This window comes from Strix aluco, chromosome 3 (assembly GCF_031877795.1).
Source record: "Strix aluco isolate bStrAlu1 chromosome 3, bStrAlu1.hap1, whole genome shotgun sequence".
Lineage (NCBI taxonomy): Eukaryota > Metazoa > Chordata > Aves > Strigiformes > Strigidae > Strix > Strix aluco.
The window spans coordinates 60,442,498-60,463,011 of record NC_133933.1 but is presented as its reverse complement, the minus strand read 5'-3'; the positions used below and the strand labels follow the sequence as shown (position 1 = coordinate 60,463,011).

At 45.4% G+C, this 20,514-nt stretch overlaps 2 protein-coding genes across 2 annotated transcripts; both read right to left on the bottom strand.

Annotated features, from left to right (window-relative positions):
* Positions 1 to 29: 29 nt before the first annotated feature.
* On the bottom strand, positions 30 to 7,817 carry LOC141921614 (A-kinase anchor protein 12-like). The gene is made up of 4 exons (XM_074820538.1): positions 7,812 to 7,817; positions 7,678 to 7,700; positions 954 to 2,823; positions 30 to 71 (listed from the first exon to the last, which is right to left on the bottom strand). Exons 1-4 carry the CDS (start codon positions 7,815 to 7,817, stop codon positions 30 to 32), a joined length of 1,941 nt encoding a protein of 646 aa, XP_074676639.1.
* A 150-nt stretch (positions 7,818 to 7,967) lies between these two features.
* Positions 7,968 to 18,633, bottom strand: LOC141921613 (uncharacterized). Its single transcript, XM_074820537.1, has 10 exons — positions 18,606 to 18,633; positions 18,406 to 18,470; positions 17,795 to 18,121; positions 16,191 to 16,377; positions 15,467 to 15,602; positions 14,809 to 14,856; positions 14,288 to 14,350; positions 13,815 to 13,879; positions 8,892 to 10,654; positions 7,968 to 8,009 (listed from the first exon to the last, which is right to left on the bottom strand). Exons 1-10 carry the CDS (start codon positions 18,631 to 18,633, stop codon positions 7,968 to 7,970), a joined length of 2,724 nt encoding a protein of 907 aa, XP_074676638.1.
* Between the last annotated feature and the right edge of the window lie 1,881 nt (positions 18,634 to 20,514).

Sequence of the window (20,514 nt, the reverse complement as noted above, 5' to 3'; positions counted from 1 at the left end):
CAGCCCTTCTCTTCCCCCTCACACACAAGTCAAGCAGCATCTACAGCCACTCGTGGGTCAAATCGAGGCGGCTACGGAAGATGTGGGGGGTAAGGAAGACTGCGGAGAGAAGGGAGGGGGATTCAGGGATGAGTGAAGGGATTCAAGGAGATGGGACAGACAGGACACACATTGAGCGAGGGGACGACAATAACTGTGGTACAAATTGTAGTGGTCTGTCCATCCATTCGGTTGTGCATCTCCAGCCTAAGTGGTGTATTTGGGGCAGAGGCAAATGACCTTCGAATGGAACAAATGTGTGGATATAGCCAACATTGAAGGCATTGGGTTTTTTTAATAGAAATAACAAAACTATCTTAACATCTAAGAATAAAGGGTAGTGAATAAAGCTCCCGGTTCTGTCGCAGGATTGTCAGTTGTTCTCTAGGACTGGCATCTCTCCAAATGCCACATGGATGCTTAGCACATCTGAAAGACAGACGACAGTAAAAAAGCTTTATTAGTGACAACTTATTCTCTCAAGAATATCTTATTTTCCCAAGCAGGGCTCAAAGACAGAGGTAAAGGTCTCATGACTTAGTGAAGCAAATGCAGTTAAATATCCTAGGGAGAAACTGTGCCTATCATTTCCGATTCAGATTTCACCGAAGTGCAAAGAGATTTGGTACATAAGGCACTCCAGGTTTACCACGGAAGGCAACGCTCGCATCCTTTAGGATTTTAAAAAGAGCTTTGTTAGAGAGGAAGAGTGTTTGCAGATTAAATCCCACACATTAAACACGTGCCATATGAGTGCGTATCTAGGAAAACCGGAAGCCACTTTTTCTACCTCCCAGAAATATCCCCCGAAACTCCAGGCCAAGTCAAAGGCCAGTAAAGTGAGGGTAGCTGTACAGAGAAGAAACAAGCTATGGGAAGAGTGTGAGGTGATGACACAGAGAGCAGTGGGTCACCGTGATTCTAGCTTGTTTTCTAAATGGAACCCATGATTCCTCTTTTCCAGGCTCACCATGCGACGTTGAATGCTCAAGGCTAGATCCCACAACAGAGTCTTCCGTTCTCTCTTCCATTCTGGTTTTGGATCTCCTTCTTAGAGTGGCTAACCTTTTAAATGATTTCCGTGTTGAAATAGCTTCCCCTTCGGATGGGCTTCCAGCTTGTTCTGGGGAAGAATTCCCTTGTCCTTGGTCGCTCTCCTGAGAACTAGTAAGAACTGCACCTGTTGCCATTTCTTTGTTCTGTCCAGACTCTTCTATTTTTTGGCTTTCTTGACCAAGCTTATGTTCAGTTTCTTCATCAGATGATGATGATGATGACTTCCTGGCTCTTTTCTTTGAAGAACCTCCACATAAAAAAGCTTCCCAGGACACAGAGGTGCCAGCCTTCTTTTTGGGCTTTTCTGTGGTTTTCTCTGGTTTCTGGTCCATCCCCTTTTCTTTTAATTCTCCCTGATTGTCATCAATAGTATTTTCAGTTGCAGACACTGCAACACTCTTTGTCTTATCAATTTCTTCTTCTTTATCACTTTCAGAAGGTCTTCTGACACGCTTCTTGGGAGTCGCCATCTTTTTAAATGATGCCCAGGGTGTAACGCTTTCTCTTTTTCGCGCCACATCTGAAACTGCAGCATCTTCATTTTCAGTGACCTGCATTCCGTCTACAGGTTTCTCCAAAGAAGGAATTTCCTTCATCTCCTCAGGAGAAGAAGCAGAACTCTCCCCTTTTTGTTCCTCTGGGCTATCTGGGGAAGCTGGTAAGTGCTGAATTGGTTCACCCTGTTCCCCTAACTTCGATTCTTCTCTTTTGCCTTTACGCTTCTTTCCAGACAGTTTTTTTAATCCAGTACCCGTAAAGAGTTTCTTTAAAGGGCTGCCTTGCAGTTTATTTTTTTCTTGAGAAGACAGCAGTTCAGCTTCGTTTGTGATACCTTCTGGAGGCCTCTTTCCAGCTGCCTCTTCAGGCGTTATTTCTGTGGTCATTTCATCCGGTTTGATAGTATCAGTCATAACTATGCGAGTTTTTCCCTGTAATCCTTCATCAGTGGGTTTGATAGACTGTTGATCATCCTCTGTGTCAACGGAACATTCAGAAGTAGAAAAGGACTTCAATCCAGGAGCACCCAGAGTCAGTTTTGTCTCATGTTCTTTGCTTTCTTTCTTCCCTGTGGTTGTATCCAGAGCTTCTCCTCGTGTGATGTCTTCTACTGTGGGTGATATTTTCAATTCTGCTTCCTCTGTTTCTTCATCAAATGTTTCTTTCTCTAGTGGAGCACGTTTATTTCCTTCTCTTCCTTCAGATTTTTTAAGCTGTTCACTAGAAATTTCAATTGCCAAGGATCCTGCTTCAGGTCTCTCTTCAGAGGATATTTCAGTTCTGTCATCTATTTCACACTTCTCTGTGGACTCCAGTTTTTCTCCCACAGGTAGGACTTCTGAGGATGTTTTCAGTTCTCCATTCACAATGTCAGAAACAACAGGTACCCCTGAGCTTGTGTTTAGTGGTTTCTCTGTCTGCTCACTTTCTTCTTCTCCTTCTTCGGTTTCTTCTTCCTTTCTACCAAGATCATCTGAGACTTCCACCAGTTTCCTTTCTTGATCATCTTCAGCCTTTTTCTCCTTTGCACTTTCTTTAGCTGTTGCTGCTGTTACAGCCTCTTTTTGTTCCTGCTCATCGTGCTTGATTAGCTCTTCCTTCCCGCTTGCTTCCACTCCTATGTCTGCCACAATCCTTTTTGACTGCTGTTTTTCATCTTCAGTTTGCTCCTTCTCATGCTCTTCAATAGTTACTTCTGTCACATTCCTCTCAGATTTCTCCTCCTTTTCACTGGTTTCAGTTATTAACGTTGCCCCCTCTTTTTCTTGCCCATCTTCTTCAGTAGGAGACTGTAGTTCATCTTCTTTAGGCTTCCTAAACCTCTTCTTTTTTCTAAATCGAGTCCATCCCCGAGTAAAAAATTTTCTTAATGGCGATGCAGTATCAGTGGCTAAGGCAGCTGACTGAGAACAAATCTCCTTTGCTTCTGGCGTTTTAGGAGATTCATCTTCTGTTTTTTCATTTCTCAGTGTGTCCTTGGTGTTGTCTTCTGCAGAGAGGGCATCCTCAGGCATCGCTGTTTCTTCTGAGCCGACTTCTTTTTGATCACCAGCTCCTTCAGGGACTTGTGTTGTCTTTTTTACAGAAAGCAGTGGAACAGGCTGAAAATCAGCAGGTTCTGATTTTCGTCTCTTCTTCACTGTGAATCTGAACCCAAAAAATTTAAAAACCTTTTTAAATCCCAGATCATAAGACTGTGGCTTAGATGCATGGTCTTCTGCGTCTTCTTCCAAAGATGGCAACTGCTCGACTGTATGAGCATCCTCTTTCTCAGCAGCTACTACACCGTCCTTGGTGCTTGAGTCAGATGGACTTGTCTCCATAGTTTCGGTGTCTTCTTTCAAAGTTACGCTGGAATGTTCTGTTTGTCCAACTGTTTAAACAACAACAGCAAAACCCAGTTAGTTTCCTTCTCAATTTAATGTTATATTATACCATTATAGAAATATATATAATTTTTTTAATGTATTTTTCTTCATTTTTATCAAACCTTCCTAAACATGCTTGTTTTATTATCTGCGTGCCTCTTCTGTGCGCTACTATTGCTTTTTTGTCACGACTAGTTTTTGTTCTAAGATTACTAGAATTCCTTTTCTTCCTCATCTCATTGTGTGGGTCTTTCCGAAGTTTATTTGCAAATGCACCTCTCCAGCTTACAGCCTCTCACTCTCCTTCCTTCTGTTGCAGGTCTTTTTGTGGGGGCTTTGGGTTTGTGGTTTTTTGTTGTTTGCTGTTTTTTTACTTCAAGGCAAACTTATGTGAGAAAAAAAAATTATTGCGATCCTATCATTACTCAAAGAATATACAGAAATTATGTAATGATTCCTGAAGCAAAGCTCCGTATACTTTCCGTGCAGAGAAAGACCTCCGAGAGAAAAAAAAAGAAACCAACCCAAAAAACTGTGCTGACCTAAAATGATGACAAGAAAAGAAAAGCTCATTTTACAGCTCCTAACGATGAGGCTCCTACGTTGGGGCATTCTTGAGAGCTCCTAACGATGCACAATGAAAAACAGATTAAAAACTTTCTTTAGCAAAACGACTGCATGAAGAGTAACATAGACACCATAGAGACATAGGCTTTGTGGTCAATAGGTGTTGTGAGGCTAAAGTATTTTGCATTAATGAACCTCCACTATTTGTTGAATTCATTCACTGGCTCTAGCAAAAAATACATGAGTGAGGAAATACAACAGCATACAACAGCAAGCCGAGAGAAACTCTGGTGTCAATTAGTTATCATTAGGAACAAAAGTGGGGTTGGTTTATTTAAATTTACTAATGCCATTTTGTTTCCCACGGAACGATAGAAGTTTGTGCAAAACCAGCAGTGCAAGATGTCTTTTCCTTTGAACTCTTTGCTCCTCCAAATACTACTACCTTCTCACAAAGCCCAATCAGTTTACGGTGCCAGCTCTCACACTTCAGTGGCTCACGCGCTACTTTCTTAAATGAGATGTACGGAGTTCAGTGGCCACAGCGTCGAGGTTTTGGTATCACAGGCTGGGACCCTGCCGCCACACGTGCAAGCAGACACCCCCCCCCCGCCACGGCGTTAATCTCCTCTGGATTTTGCTTCATTGAAATGAAAACAGCTCTAGAGCAAGAGCTTCATTTCTCTCATGCAACCATTTTTACAACATATCACTGACGCTAACTTCTGCATTTCCTTCAACTTCAGCAAGTTTAGCTCTTAAGGTATTTCACTGCATTATTGCCCGATTAACGTAAAACAGCATCATCGCTGCGGTCACTGCCTTTCCTTTCCGTTCCTCAGCTGCAGACACTGTCAGATTCTGGGACGGCAGAAAACCCCCTGGTTAGCGTCTCCAGATTTAGCACAGCCTTGTGCTGCAAGGACCGCATCAAACGTCTGACTGAGGTGACAGGAAATTTTAAAATCTCCGCAAGCTTGCCTTGGAAACGGTTCTCGCGGTGACAGAAATGTCGAAGCCGGTCGGTCCTTTTCAACGCTCCCGCACCGCCAGGAAATCCCGAGTCGGTCAAACAGCACTTCGGAGAGGCGGAGGCGCGCTCCGGCACCCACACCCCAGCGAGTCGCCCCGCGCTGAGGCACTGGGCCCCCGGTTGCCACACGCGGAAACCCCGGCAACGGGGAGACAAGAGCAACAATGCAAGGGGCTTCCCCGCCGCCGCCGCGCGCCTCGCCCCGGCCCCGCCCCGGCCCCGCCCCTCGGCCCGGCCCCGCCCCGCCCCTCGGCCCGGCCCGGCCCCGCCCCGCGCCGGCTGCTGACGCGCGTCTGGTCTCTTCCCGCCCCGCCGCGGCACCGGCACCGCGCGCAGCCAGAGCCGCGCTGCCCCGAAGGAGCCCGCTTGAAATTTTCACCTGGAGTATTCGTGTGGTTTCCCCCGAAGGGAGGAGAGGGCGGCTCGGCAGGAAGAAACAGCCCCTTTCGAAACGACAGACCGCCTCAGCTCCCGCTTCTGGGACGCTTTCTCGGTGCGGTTTGCCACAAAACATCCAGACCAAACCTCCAGAGGTGCGAGTTAAACGCCCCAAGGAGTTCACCCCTCCTGAACAACAAACACGTGAAACATTGCTGTTTCTCCACACCGAAACTCAGCGTGACGGAGGCTTCTCAGGACATCTGCCTTCCAGGACAGCAGCTGGCTTGGAAATGCCTTGCAATTTTTTCCAATTCCCTCTTGTCTAGCTGCTCCGAGGAAAAGGCGTCTTGCTAGTTATTCTCTCTAGTCCGGTGCCTTTGTAGGAGGGACGGAGACGTATCTGCAGGCCAGATGATGAGGACAGGGTCAAGCTGCCACAGGACTTTACACAGAGACCGTCCCCAGGAAGCAGCTCCCATGGCATATTGGACTTCTGCTGCCCTCGTTCCATCGGATCATCAGTCCTTGCACTAAGGACTGAGCTCTGTCGGTTTTTCAAGCTCTGGAAATGGGTGTAATTTTCAAGGAGGAATAGGAGACTTCTTAAAACTGTTCTTCCTATTTTGAAGAGTTGATATATTTTTTCAAGAGAATGTTGGAGCCAGACAGACACAGGCCTTTACTACACCCTTATCTTTCATTCTTACTTTTGTAAAGATTAAATTTAGTGTCCAGCTAGAAGTGATATCAGCCCTAAATTGGATATTAGTATTGTGGTGGCTAAGCTTCCATCTTGTTGGCGGCGTCTTCAAATGTTCACAGAGCTAAGAGTCACCCTCTTTTCCATCTCCCCAGAAACCAGGACTCCAAACCCTGTGCTGCCAATCCCACCGGCCGCCTGATCCACATTGCTCCTCGTGCCAAACCACATCCTTTCTTGCAGGGCCATCAACCTCCTCAGGCCTGCTCCCCTCCCGCGTGGCGGTGTGAATGACAAATATCCAGCATTCAGCATCCAGACGGGACCATCTCAGGAATCCTCTGTGCTTCTGGCAAGCTGCCTGCCCATCCCCAGGCACTTGCTGTATCCGAGCTGTGCGGGTTCCTCAAGGAGCACAGCTGCCTCTCATGTGCTCCGGATCTAAATGGGAAAGCCAGATCTGCTTCCACAGCTTGAGCTAAGAGGCAGGATACTTGAGCTATTGCCAATAAAAGAGCCTTACAAAAGAGAAGACAGCACACAAACCTCCCTGGCATGCCAAGAGGTTTGGTCTCCGAGCTCTGCTTTGATGCCTGTTTAGGGGCTTCACGTTAACCAGTAACAGGACAGCATAAATGCATAAACCTTGCAAAAGGACTGGCAGAGGTTGTGTGCCTTGAGCACAAAGTCTGGTGGGAGATGCTGGCTTGATCTCTACTTCCAAATGCCGGAGTTGAACACTGAGATCAGTCACCTGCAGCAGGAGTCCCCTGACGCAGTATGAAAGCAAGAAGAGGGACAGGCACCCTGTCGCGTTTCAACATCCCTACATCTGCTGTGACCAGTGCAGGTAAGGATTTGCTGATACGGGATTTAGCATCTTAGCTGAGATAAGAAAGTAAACGTGTAGCTTGACAAAATGAGTTCAGGCATGAATCTACGCAAGCCTTTTGAGATACAAATGCCGCTAAACATCCTTACCCGTAGCACGTAGACGGCTAGAAAAATCTAATGTCTGAAGTCCAAGGTCTGTGAACATAAATCCCCAGCACCTCTGGATTTTCAGTGCCGTCAGGAGTATACCCCAGCTCAGCAGAAGCGGGGGAGACTAGAAGATACCAGTCGTGGGCCTACAGTCCTTATTCTACTACTCTACGCCAAAGTTTTTTTCTGTACGTTCCTGTTGCTGCTTTGATGTTTCAGTTACACCTGCAAGGCGTCCAATTTACTCATTTTTCATTCTGGCTCACTGCATATTGTTATCTATCTTGAATTTAACAGAGGCTTTTTTTCTTCACGGTCTTCTGAAGTACCTTATCCTAGTTACTTCTTCTGAAGTATGCATATTTTATAGAAACCTACAACCAAATCGCAGTTTAATTCTGTAATTAGTTCCCTTAATTCACATCAAAAGCTGAACGTCAAAGTCAACAACAAATGAATTGTCAGGAGCAAATCTAACTCTCCTATCGTAGCTCTACATTAAAATCAGAACTGGGTTTTTAAGACATACATATAAATATTCAACACGTTACAGTCCAGTCCTGAGACCTGAAGTCTGGAACAACAGAAGAAGGGTATTCTCAATCTCCTTTCAGGCTACACCGTAGAAGTAATTTCTGACTAAATCAGGCCTGCACAAATACAACTGAAGGACAGAGAGAGATACCTGCATGGGACTGAAAGGCAGCAATCTTGAGCGTCTTGCTCAAGAATTTGTGCGTGATCCAGTTCCTGCTGTTTGATAAAGCCACATCTGCAGCTCAGCCAGAAGTCTCTCATGTGTTCCCATCAGTCAGCCCTTCTCTTCCCCCTCACACACAAGTCAAGCAGCATCTACAGCCACTCGTGGGTCAAATCGAGGCGGCTACGGAAGATGTGGGGGGTAAGGAAGACTGCGGAGAGAAGGGAGGGGGATTCAGGGATGAGTGAAGGGATTCAAGGAGATGGGACAGACAGGACACACATTGAGCGAGGGGACGACAATAACTGTGGTACAAATTGTAGTGGTCTGTCCATCCATTCGGTTGTGCATCTCCAGCCTAAGTGGTGTATTTGGGGCAGAGGCAAATGACCTTCGAATGGAACAAATGTGTGGATATAGCCAACATTGAAGGCATTGGGTTTTTTTAATAGAAATAACAAAACTATCTTAACATCCAAGAATAAAGGGTAGTGAACAAAGCTCCCGGTTCTGTCGCAGGATTGTCAGTTGTTCTCTAGGACTGGCATCTCTCCAAATGCCACATGGATGCTTAGCACATCTGAAAGACAGACGACAGTAAAAAAGCTTTATTAGTGACAACTTATTCTCTCAAGAATATCTTATTTTCCCAAGCAGGGCTCAAAGACAGAGGTAAAGGTCTCATGACTTAGTGAAGCAAGTGCAGTTAAATATCCTAGGGAGAAACTGTGCCTATCATTTCCGATTCAGATTTCACCGAAGTGCAAAGAGATTTGGTACATAAGGCACTCCAGGTTTACCACGGAAGGCAACGCTCGCATCCTTTAGGATTTTAAAAAGAGCTTTGTTAGAGAGGAAGAGTGTTTGCAGATTAAATCCCACACATTAAACACGTGCCATATGAGTGCGTATCTAGGAAAACCGGAAGCCACTTTTTCTACCTCCCAGAAATATCCCCCGAAACTCCAGGCCAAGTCAAAGGCCATTAAAGTGAGGGTGGCTGTACAGAGAAGAAACAAGCTATGGGAAGAGTGTGAGGTGATGACACAGAGAGCAGTGGGTCACCGTGATTCTAGCTTGTTTTCTAAATGGAACCCATGATTCCTCTTTTCCAGGCTCACCATGCGACGTTGAATGCTCAAGGCTAGATCCCACAACAGAGTCTTCCGTTCTCTCTTCCATTCTGGTTTTGGATCTCCTTCTTAGAGTGGCTAACCTTTTAAATGATTTCCGTGTTGAAATAGCTTCCCCTTCGGATGGGCTTCCAGCTTGTTCTGGGGAAGAATTCCCTTGTCCTTGGTCGCTCTCCTGAGAACTAGTAAGAACTGCACCTGTTGCCATTTCTTTGTTCTGTCCAGACTCTTCTATTTTTTGGCTTTCTTGACCAAGCTTATGTTCAGTTTCTTCATCAGATGATGATGATGATGACTTCCTGGCTCTTTTCTTTGAAGAACCTCCACATAAAAAAGCTTCCCAGGACACAGAGGTGCCAGCCTTCTTTTTGGGCTTTTCTGTGGTTTTCTCTGGTTTCTGGTCCATCCCCTTTTCTTTTAATTCTCCCTGATTGTCATCAATAGTATTTTCAGTTGCAGACACTGCAACACTCTTTGTCTTATCAATTTCTTCTTCTTTATCACTTTCAGAAGGTCTTCTGACACGCTTCTTGGGAGTCGCCATCTTTTTAAATGATGCCCAGGGTGTAACGCTTTCTCTTTTTCGCGCCACATCTGAAACTGCAGCATCTTCATTTTCAGTGACCTGCATTCCGTCTACAGGTTTCTCCAAAGAAGGAATTTCCTTCGTCTCCTCAGGAGAAGAAGCAGAACTCTCCCCTTTTTGTTCCTCTGGGCTATCTGGGGAAGCTGGTAAGTGCTGAATTGGTTCACCCTGTTCCCCTAACTTCGATTCTTCTCTTTTGCCTTTACGCTTCTTTCCAGACAGTTTTTTTAATCCAGTACCCGTAAAGAGTTTCTTGAAAGGGCTGCCTTGCAGTTTATTTTTTTCTTGAGAAGACAGCAGTTCAGCTTCGTTTGTGATACCTTCTGGAGGCCTCTTTCCAGCTGCCTCTTCAGGCGTTATTTCTGTGGTCATTTCATCCGGTTTGATAGTATCAGTCATAACTATGCGAGTTTTTCCCTGTAATCCTTCATCAGTGGGTTTGATAGACTGTTGATCATCCTCTGTGTCAACGGAACATTCAGAAGTAGAAAAGGACTTCAATCCAGGAGCACCCAGAGTCAGTTTTGTCTCATGTTCTTTGCTTTCTTTCTTCCCTGTGGTTGTATCCAGAGCTTCTCCTCGTGTGATGTCTTCTACTGTGGGTGATATTTTCAATTCTGCTTCCTCTGTTTCTTCATCAAATGTTTCTTTCTCTAGTGGAGCACGTTTATTTCCTTCTCTTCCTTCAGATTTTTTAAGCTGTTCACTAGAAATTTCAATTGCCAAGGATCCTGCTTCAGGTCTCTCTTCAGAGGATATTTCAGTTCTGTCATCTATTTCACACTTCTCTGTGGACTCCAGTTTTTCTCCCACAGGTAGGACTTCTGAGGATGTTTTCAGTTCTCCATTCACAATGTCAGAAACAACAGGTACCCCTGAGCTTGTGTTTAGTGGTTTCTCTGTCTGCTCACTTTCTTCTTCTCCTTCTTCGGTTTCTTCTTCCTTTCTACCAAGATCATCTGAGACTTCCACCAGTTTCCTTTCTTGATCATCTTCAGCCTTTTTCTCCTTTGCACTTTCTTTAGCTGTTGCTGCTGTTACGGCCTCTTTTTGTTCCTGCTCATCGTGCTTGATTAGCTCTTCCTTCCCGCTTGCTTCCCCTCCTATGTCTGCCACAATCCTTTTTGACTGCTGTTTTTCATCTTCAGTTTGCTCCTTCTCATGCTCTTCAATAGTTACTTCTGTCACATTCCTCTCAGATTTCTCCTCCTTTTCACTGGTTTCAGTTATTAACGTTGCCCCCTCTTTTTCTTGCCCATCTTCTTCAGTAGGAGACTGTAGTTCATCTTCTTTAGGCTTCCTAAACCTCTTCTTTTTTCTAAATCGAGTCCATCCCCGAGTAAAAAATTTTCTTAATGGCGATGCAGTATCAGTGGCTAAGGCAGCTGACTGAGAACAAATCTCCTTTGCTTCTGGCGTTTTAGGAGATTCATCTTCTGTTTTTTCATTTCTCAGTGTGTCCTTGGTGTTGTCTTCTGCAGAGAGGGCATCCTCAGGCATCGCTGTTTCTTCTGAGCCGACTTCTTTTTGATCACCAGCTCCTTCAGGGACTTGTGTTGTCTTTTTTACAGAAAGCAGTGGAACAGGCTGAAAATCAGCAGGTTCTGATTTTCGTCTCTTCTTCACTGTGAATCTGAACCCAAAAAATTTAAAAACCTTTTTAAATCCCAGATCATAAGACTGTGGCTTAGATGCATGGTCTTCTGCGTCTTCTTCCAAAGATGGCAACTGCTCGACTGTATGAGCATCCTCTTTCTCAGCAGCTACTACACCGTCCTTGGTGCTTGAGTCAGATGGACTTGTCTCCATAGTTTCGGTGTCTTCTTTCAAAGTTACGCTGGAATGTTCTGTTTGTCCAACTGTTTAAACAACAACAGCAAAACCCAGTTAGTTTCCTTCTCAATTTAATGTTATATTATACCATTATAGAAATATATATAATTTTTTTAATGTATTTTTCTTCATTTTTATCAAACCTTCCTAAACATGCTTGTTTTATTATCTGCGTGCCTCTTCTGTGCGCTACTATTGCTTTTTTGTCACGACTAGTTTTTGTTCTAAGATTACTAGAATTCCTTTTCTTCCTCATCTCATTGTGTGGGTCTTTCCGAAGTTTATTTGCAAATGCACCTCTCCAGCTTACAGCCTCTCACTCTCCTTCCTTCTGTTGCAGGTCTTTTTGTGGGGGCTTTGGGTTTGTGGTTTTTTGTTGTTTGCTGTTTTTTTACTTCAAGGCAAACTTATGTGAGAAAAAAAAATTATTGCGATCCTATCATTACTCAAAGAATATACAGAAATTATGTAATGATTCCTGAAGCAAAGCTCCGTATACTTTCCGTGCAGAGAAAGACCTCCGAGAGAAAAAAAAAGAAACCAACCCAAAAAACTGTGCTGACCTAAAATGATGACAAGAAAAGAAAAGCTCATTTTACAGCTCCTAACGATGAGGCTCCTACGTTGGGGCATTCTTGAGAGCTCCTAACGATGCACAATGAAAAACAGATTAAAAACTTTCTTTAGCAAAACGACTGCATGAAGAGTAACATAGACACCATAGAGACATAGGCTTTGTGGTCAATAGGTGTTGTGAGGCTAAAGTATTTTGCATTAATGAACCTCCACTATTTGTTGAATTCATTCACTGGCTCTAGCAAAAAATACATGAGTGAGGAAATACAACAGCATACAACAGCAAGCCGAGAGAAACTCTGGTGTCAATTAGTTATCATTAGGAACAAAAGTGGGGTTGGTTTATTTAAATTTACTAATGCCATTTTGTTTCCCACGGAACGATAGAAGTTTGTGCAAAACCAGCAGTGCAAGATGTCTTTTCCTTTGAACTCTTTGCTCCTCCAAATACTACTACCTTCTCACAAAGCCCAATCAGTTTACGGTGCCAGCTCTCACACTTCAGTGGCTCACGCGCTACTTTCTTAAATGAGATGTACGGAGTTCAGTGGCCACAGCGTCGAGGTTTTGGTATCACAGGCTGGGACCCTGCCGCCACACGTGCAAGCAGACACCCCCCCCCCGCCACGGCGTTAATCTCCTCTGGATTTTGCTTCATTGAAATGAAAACAGCTCTAGAGCAAGAGCTTCATTTCTCTCATGCAACCATTTTTACAACATATCACTGACGCTAACTTCTGCATTTCCTTCAACTTCAGCAAGTTTAGCTCTTAAGGTATTTCACTGCATTATTGCCCGATTAACGTAAAACAGCATCATCGCTGCGGTCACTGCCTTTCCTTTCCGTTCCTCAGCTGCAGACACTGTCAGATTCTGGGACGGCAGAAAACCCCCTGGTTAGCGTCTCCAGATTTAGCACAGCCTTGTGCTGCAAGGACCGCATCAAACGTCTGACTGAGGTGACAGGAAATTTTAAAATCTCCGCAAGCTTGCCTTGGAAACGGTTCTCGCGGTGACAGAAATGTCGAAGCCGGTCGGTCCTTTTCAACGCTCCCGCACCGCCAGGAAATCCCGAGTCGGTCAAACAGCACTTCGGAGAGGCGGAGGCGCGCTCCGGCACCCACACCCCAGCGAGTCGCCCCGCGCTGAGGCACTGGGCCCCCGGTTGCCACACGCGGAAACCCCGGCAACGGGGAGACAAGAGCAACAATGCAAGGGGCTTCCCCGCCGCCGCCGCGCGCCTCGCCCCGGCCCCGCCCCTCGGCCCGGCCCCGCCCCGCCCCTCGGCCCGGCCCGGCCCCGCCCCGCGCCGGCTGCTGACGCGCGTCTGGTCTCTTCCCGCCCCGCCGCGGCACCGGCACCGCGCGCAGCCAGAGCCGCGCTGCCCCGAAGGAGCCCGCTTGAAATTTTCACCTGGAGTATTCGTGTGGTTTCCCCCGAAGGGAGGAGAGGGCGGCTCGGCAGGAAGAAACAGCCCCTTTCGAAACGACAGACCGCCTCAGCTCCCGCTTCTGGGACGCTTTCTCGGTGCGGTTTGCCACAAAACATCCAGACCAAACCTCCAGAGGTGCGAGTTAAACGCCCCAAGGAGTTCACCCCTCCTGAACAACAAACACGTGAAACATTGCTGTTTCTCCACACTGAAACGTTTGCTTCTTTGCTATTGTCACTTAGGGGTTGGGGTTTTTTTGTTGGTTTCATTTGTTTGAGTTTTTTTGAATTGGAATTCTCTACAACCTAATTACAGTCTCAATTGTCTCAAACGCTGCTGTCAAGCAGTTTCAGAAAGGTATTACCCGGATACTTGTAGTAATGGAACGCTCCAGGAGCTCTTAGTGCTAGTAGAAAGGGATGCAATACGATTAAATAAAATGTAAAGGATCAGCATCTGATAGAGGTGACCTCCTGTTACAGGAACAACTTTTCTACGGATTACGTGGGATATCACCAAAGTTCTGATGATACACGGATACTGGGACCAGCCATTCACAGCCTTTGTCTGTGGCTCTGATTGCCAGCACCAACTTCCCACTTAATTTACCAGACCTCCCAGTTCATTTAATCTGAGAGTGGCAATTTTGATGAGCCTGGATCATCTCTCAAATTGTCTTCTGAATGCGAGATTCAAATAACGACGACAAGAAGAAACCAACCAACTCCCAAAAACCCTTCAATCATAAACTTTCTTTTACTGGAGGCAATTACCTGTGTTGCCTCAGTGCTCAGTGTCACAATGCTTTATTTCTCACTTCACAGACTTTGCAAACAAGATGAAATAAAGGATGAGTGGGGAACGTGAAGAAGTGTAGAGCTAAAATGGTATGTTTCTCTACCTGGAGAGATCTCTCTGCATGGAGCATTTAAGAGATACCTCTTCCCCACCTTTATTCATCTGCCTAAAGACAGGTGGACCAGACTCTGTAAGGTCCAGAGGGGTGGATATAAACAGTTATGAATATCTGAATATAGTCTTTACTTGAAGAACTATCTTTTCAATGCTTGACCGGACAGGTTTTCTTTGTCTCTACAGATGATGTAATTTTCAGCTATTGTTACCAGCAAATACACGCTGCATTGCCTCCATAAAGGGCTTTTTTACTTTGAGAGCAAACCTGTAGAACTGTTTTCCCTTTCACATAAATTATGCTACCTTGTAGGCTTGGTTCCACTGACAACGGTTAAATAAATCCTGATTAAAACAGCAGCAGGAAAAAAACACAGGAGTTGATTATCAAAGAAAGCGAAGACTTTTCAGGCGATCTACTCACACACAAATTCCTAACGCTATCTGCGTCCACAACACGTCATGCATTTGGTCACATGTAAGTATCTGCATTCAAAGGAAGCTTCTCACCTCTTCTTCGTTACACATCCTAGAAACGCAGTTTCTGTACAACTGAAGCTACAACCCAGAATTATTCAGCAAGATTGATAACCTTTGACTATTAACTTGAAATTCATGCCCTTTCAAAGGCCTTCTCTGTTACTTGATCCAGAAGCTGAATACCGACATGAAATCTTCTGACACTACTTCAAATCATCGCTATTTTCTCTTCCTTCATGACTCTGTTTAATGAGTATCCTTTCTCCATCCCTATCCACTTAAGAGTAAAATTTTTAAGAGAAGCCGTGTTTATCATGAGTGAAAGATAAAACACGTTGCATCCCATTTCTACAGTGCCAAAAGCCTCTACCAATATGATTTTTTAAAAAAGCGCAAAAGTTCAGCACAAAATACGGCAGCCTTCCACTGGGATAATCGTGTTATGGCAGTTCATCTGAAGGTGTGGCAAAGAATTGCCTTTACTAGAATTCAAACCCCAAAGTACACCAAGGGCTACACAAATGCCTTAAGCTGCTCTACAGGCTGACACTGAAGCATGTGCTCCATCCTAGCCTTTCCCCATCCCTCTCCTGCTCTCTCACACCAGCACTGGTTAACTATCCCTCCCTCTTAGCACCCCTGCCAAAAAGGTCAGCGTGCAGCGGCGTGGCTGAAGCGGATCTCTCACCCTGCGGCTGCAAACAGAATCGGAGGGAAGGGAACAGCAACAAGAGGCTGATGGGGGCAGGAGAGGTGGGCTGCCAGTTTGCACCGGAGAAAGAGCAGCACGTCTCTGACTGTGCAGCAAGGCAAGAAAGAGATTCCTAGGGCAGAGCAGACAGGAATGAGAAAGGCTTTGTGGTCAAAACGCAAATCTGATTAAAAGCAGTAGGAAAGAGAACTTTAATCAAGGTAGAGCCAACGGATCGGCAGCCTGTCCCTTCCTGTGAATGCAAAATAGTTTATTATTATTAACGTCACTAATTAATGAACATAAAAGGATTTCTGCCCTGTGAAGGAAGAGACAGGACTATGCAGCAGAAACTCCTAACATAAGAAGTGGCAACTGAGCTGTTCCTCCAGGTGAATGGTCGAGAGATTGGCAGCAGGCAAGCAGAGGCACCGCAGGGTGCACTGAGAGCAGAGAACCGTCCCCAAGGGGGAAATGGGCAGCAACCCCCGCCACCCACACTGACACCTTCAATCCACAACCCATTTGTTATCTGAACTCTGCTATAGAGAAAACATCCCAACAAAACAGTGCCCCAGCAGAAGCACTTGAGCAACCAAGAGATCACCTGAGTAACTGCCTGCTTGCTAGGAGATGGCTAGCTGAGCCCCATTTAAACTTCTCACGCCATTTAGCATCCAGGCCTCTATGATCTGTCCAGTGAATACAGGTTTTTACTCACTCGTTGTTCCAGCAGCCTCTGCTTGCTCTCCGGGTGGTTCTTGGAGGGGTGAAGCCACCTCTGGCTGCTGCCCATCCAGCTCCTGAGGTGCTGTAACAGCTCCTGGCTGCTGCGGCTCCTGTGGTGGGGCATCATGTTCCAAATTGTCTTCAGTAACATCAGGTACTGGTAAACTTGCCTCTAAGACCTGTATGGTCAAGCACTGGTTGAAGGATGGTAGGGAAGGAGAAAGAGAGAATGAAAAAAATAAAAGTAACATCAGTAGTAGGCCAGGTTTTTTTCCCCACACAGAATATTGTTCTTTCATTCTCAATTTGCATATATATATCTATCTGCAAGCATTTGGGGAAATAAGTGCTTCTGTGGGTTTTTTAGTATTCCTCCCTTTCAAAATTACTAACTTTAATAAATCAAAGTACTTTTGTGGGGAAAAAGACCAACAAAACCCAAGACATAATCCGGGACTATTTATTTTACTGTTCTCCTGCATGAAATATGTGGAAGAAGCAAGTCTTACAGACAATGGCCTACAACCTTGTGTGGGAATTGGTTTCTAGCATGAAGGAAAACTCCAGGATGACGTGAATCTAGCTGATGGATAGATATTTTTCATTCTTCAAAATGCGTGGCACAATTGCTTTGATATCTGCATGAATCCTGTCTACATTGCAGCCTTTGGTACTGCTCCTTTGCTGATGTGCTTATCTTCTCATCCTAAACAATACAACTACAAAGTAACTGAACTATTCAGGACAGAAAGCAGAATATAAATATAGATATAAATCCCATGAGGAAATTCAGTGAAACTGGGACTAAATCTAGAATTTTTGCACCTCAATTATTAGGCAGAGCTAACTGTTATGGGGGGAAAAAGCTTGGCAGTTCTTTGGGACTCTGCAGTACGACAGCTGAAATATTTTTCTAGATGTGCTAATATGTGTAAAAAAAAAAAATCTGCAGAATTTGCATTGGCTTGCCATATCACAAGGAAGATACTTTCAGAAGCGTATTTTTATGAAATGCATCATGGTCATTAAAAAATACCTCCCTACCCTTTAATTATTTGTTTCATTAACTAGCTTTCCAACTGATTGTTTTACCTTCCAACAGAAGCCATTTCAACTAATTAACCATGTGAAGAATAGGGTGGTGATTCGTGTTAAAATATGATGACTTTGTTAAGAATTTGCCATGTACATAAGTTGAAGGAGATTTGTCATGGTTTTATTGTTGAAAGGAATTTGGAGGTTTTTTTTCCTCAGTGACAGATGCTAAGTAGGTGGAAAATTACTGGCGGGACCCCCATCAGAAGACCCCAGCAACACCGGATTGCACAAGTAAAATATGATTGGAGGAATCCCTGCCAGGAGCCCCAGCAACACCAAAAAGCCCGGGAAAGTTTGAGGGACCCTGCTGCGCATGTGAAGGAGGGACTATAAAAGAGAGTGACGTAGCACCACCCGGTGCTCGTCGGTGCGGAGTGGGAAGCCCCCCCTGCCCCCCGGCGTGCCTAGTTTTTTTTTTGCTTGTTCTTATTGCAAATAAATTTATTAAAGATATTTTCGCCTCTGCCTCGGCATTTATAACAATTTGGTGACCCCGACGTGATACTTCGGGACCCGTGGAGCGTTGGTTTTCAGGGGAGGCGCGCCCCACCTTTTAGGTGGCCCCTGGACTCCAGTACTTCCTCGGACCGACAGTATCACGAACGGAAGGCAGTAAGAACAAGCAAAAGAAAAGCGAAATCCCCAGACGACGCTCCCCGGAGATTCCCCGCGAAGGATCCAGGCGAAGACCTCAGACTGTGAGTGACGCCTGGTGCGGGAGGGGTGATTTTCTGCCTGAGTGAGTGCGGTGTGACTGAGACGTGACTGCGTCACGAAGCGAGTGCGGAGCCCTTCTAGCCGCAGTTTCAGAGTCTCGCGAGAGGCCTGGCCGGCGAAGGGGCGAAGCGAAAGGAGTGAGTGCGGTGTGACTGAGACGTGACAGTGTCACGAAGCGAGTGCGGAGCCCTTCTAGCCGCGTTTCTAGAGTCCCGCGAGGGGCCTGGCCGGCGAAGGGGCGAAGCGAAGCGAAAGAAAGGGTTTGAAAGGACTCAGGCAAGGGTTTTCAGGATAGGCATTATCCTAGGGTTTACGGCATCAGTCTTATCTCAGGACGCCGGCAAAGACTATGGGCCAGAAAGGGAGTAAATCCCGCGGCTCGGGGAACCCACGGAGAGGTTCCCAGAGAGGGAGCGATTTGCCCGATATTTCTCAGGACAGTCCCCTGGGTTGTATGCTAAAAAATTGGTATAATTGGCCTGAAACAAAAGGAAAAAGTAAAGAAAAAATGATTCAGTATTGCATGGTCGAGTGGACCAAAGAACCTATCAAATCTGATGATTTATTTTGGCCAAAATTTGGAACTACGGACGATTGGACATGTCAGGCATTAAATTCATATGTACGCAATAAAAAACCCTATAATCAAGAAGAATGTAACTATACTCAGGTGTGGAGAGGTTCCCGAATAACATCAAAAATCCTATTACTAAAGAATAAAAACACTAATAAGAAAACTTCCAAAGAAAAAGAATGGGAGCCTTTAGAAAATCTTCCTCCTCCTCATGAGGGAAGCTCAGAGGATGAGGAACCAAAGCCTACCGCTCCTTCCCCTCCATCAACTAGCAGAACCAGCAACCAAGAAAAACAGAAACAACAAATAGTGGGGCAGAGGTTTGGGAAGGCGTTGGCGGCGGCGGGCGGCCCCTAGGACCGCGGCACGACCCCGCACCAGGACCCGGCCCCCCCGCGGCACCGCAGGGAGGGGGCCCGACGGCGGCTGCACCCCCGCGGGGGCTGCGCCGAGCGCTGCGGTCTGACCGCGGTGCTAGAGGAGCCCGGCCGGGGACTAAAGCAGAGAGCGAACAACAGATTTTACAAATATGTTCGGGGGTAGACCCGACCTCCCCGGTGGGAGAGGCTTTACTGAAAACTCAGTTCGTGGCCAAATCGTGGGGTGATACCAGAGAGAAATTAAAAAAGTTAGATGACTGGCAAGATCAGGGTCTGCAGGAGCTGTTGAGAGAAGTACAGAAGGTGTATGTTAGAAGGGATGAAGAAAAACAGAGAGTGAAGGCAAAAATACTTGTTGCAGCAGTCAGAGAAACTCAGCGGAGAGAGGAGAAGCCTCCGAGATCTCGCTCTAATGAATCACCTGGAGCGTTAGGTGGTGAAAAGAGAGGGACAGTAATTGGGGAAAACACATTAGCCTGCTATTATTGTGGAAAGAAGGGACATTTACAACGGAATTGTAGAAAGCGAGAGCGGGATGAAAGGATGTTTAAAGAAGAATAGGGGTGTCAGGGGCTCTATTTCCTGGGGACAAAGACATCAGAGGAGCCCTTGATAAAATTGAAATTAGGTCCCCAGGGAGAGGAGTTTGAGTTTTTAGTATATGTGGGTGCCGAAAAATCACCTGTGAAAAACGTTCTGAGGGGATGTAAAGTGAAAAAAGAAACTGCTCTAGTAATAGGAGCTAAAGAGGAACCATTTAAAGTACCAAGTGTCGGGGATGTAGAAAAATAGAATCCCAACACCGTATCGTTATAGGGGATTTACTGTTGCTACCAGAGGCTGAAAATAACCTTCTGGGAAGAGATTTAATTACGGAGTTAAAATTAATAATAATACAAGAAAAAGAACTAAAAATTTATACATTAACGGAAAAAGACAAACAACAAATAGATCCGAAGGTCTGGTATACAAAAGGAGAGACTGGAAAACTTGAAATAAAGCCTATTAAAATTAATTTAATTGATCCGGAGACACCAATTTGGATAAAACAATACCCCATTCCCCTAAAGGGTCGAGAGGGGTTGAAACAAATAATAGATGAATTACTAAGTAAAGGCACATTGGAACCTTGCATGTCTCCACATAATACACCTATTTTACCAGTTTTAAAATCAGACGGATCTTACAGATTGGTGCAAGATTTAAGGGCTGTGAATCAGCGAACTGTGGCTCGTTTCCCTGTGGTAGCAAACCCCTATATGCTACTTAACCAACTATCCCCTGACTATATTTGGTAAAGTAATGATTAAAACTTGGAAGGAGGAAAGCTTATCTTCTAGGTGGGAAGGACCATTCCTGGTATTGTTGACTACGGAGACAGCTGTAAGAACTGCTGAAAGAGGATGGACTCATATTTCCAGGGTGAAAGGACCAGTCACAGGTGAATCAGATTGGAAGATCTAGTCAGCACCTGGAGATTTGAAGCTTCAAATACAACAAAGCTAAAATAGAACTGGACTTACTGAAACAGACAGAGCGACATCAAC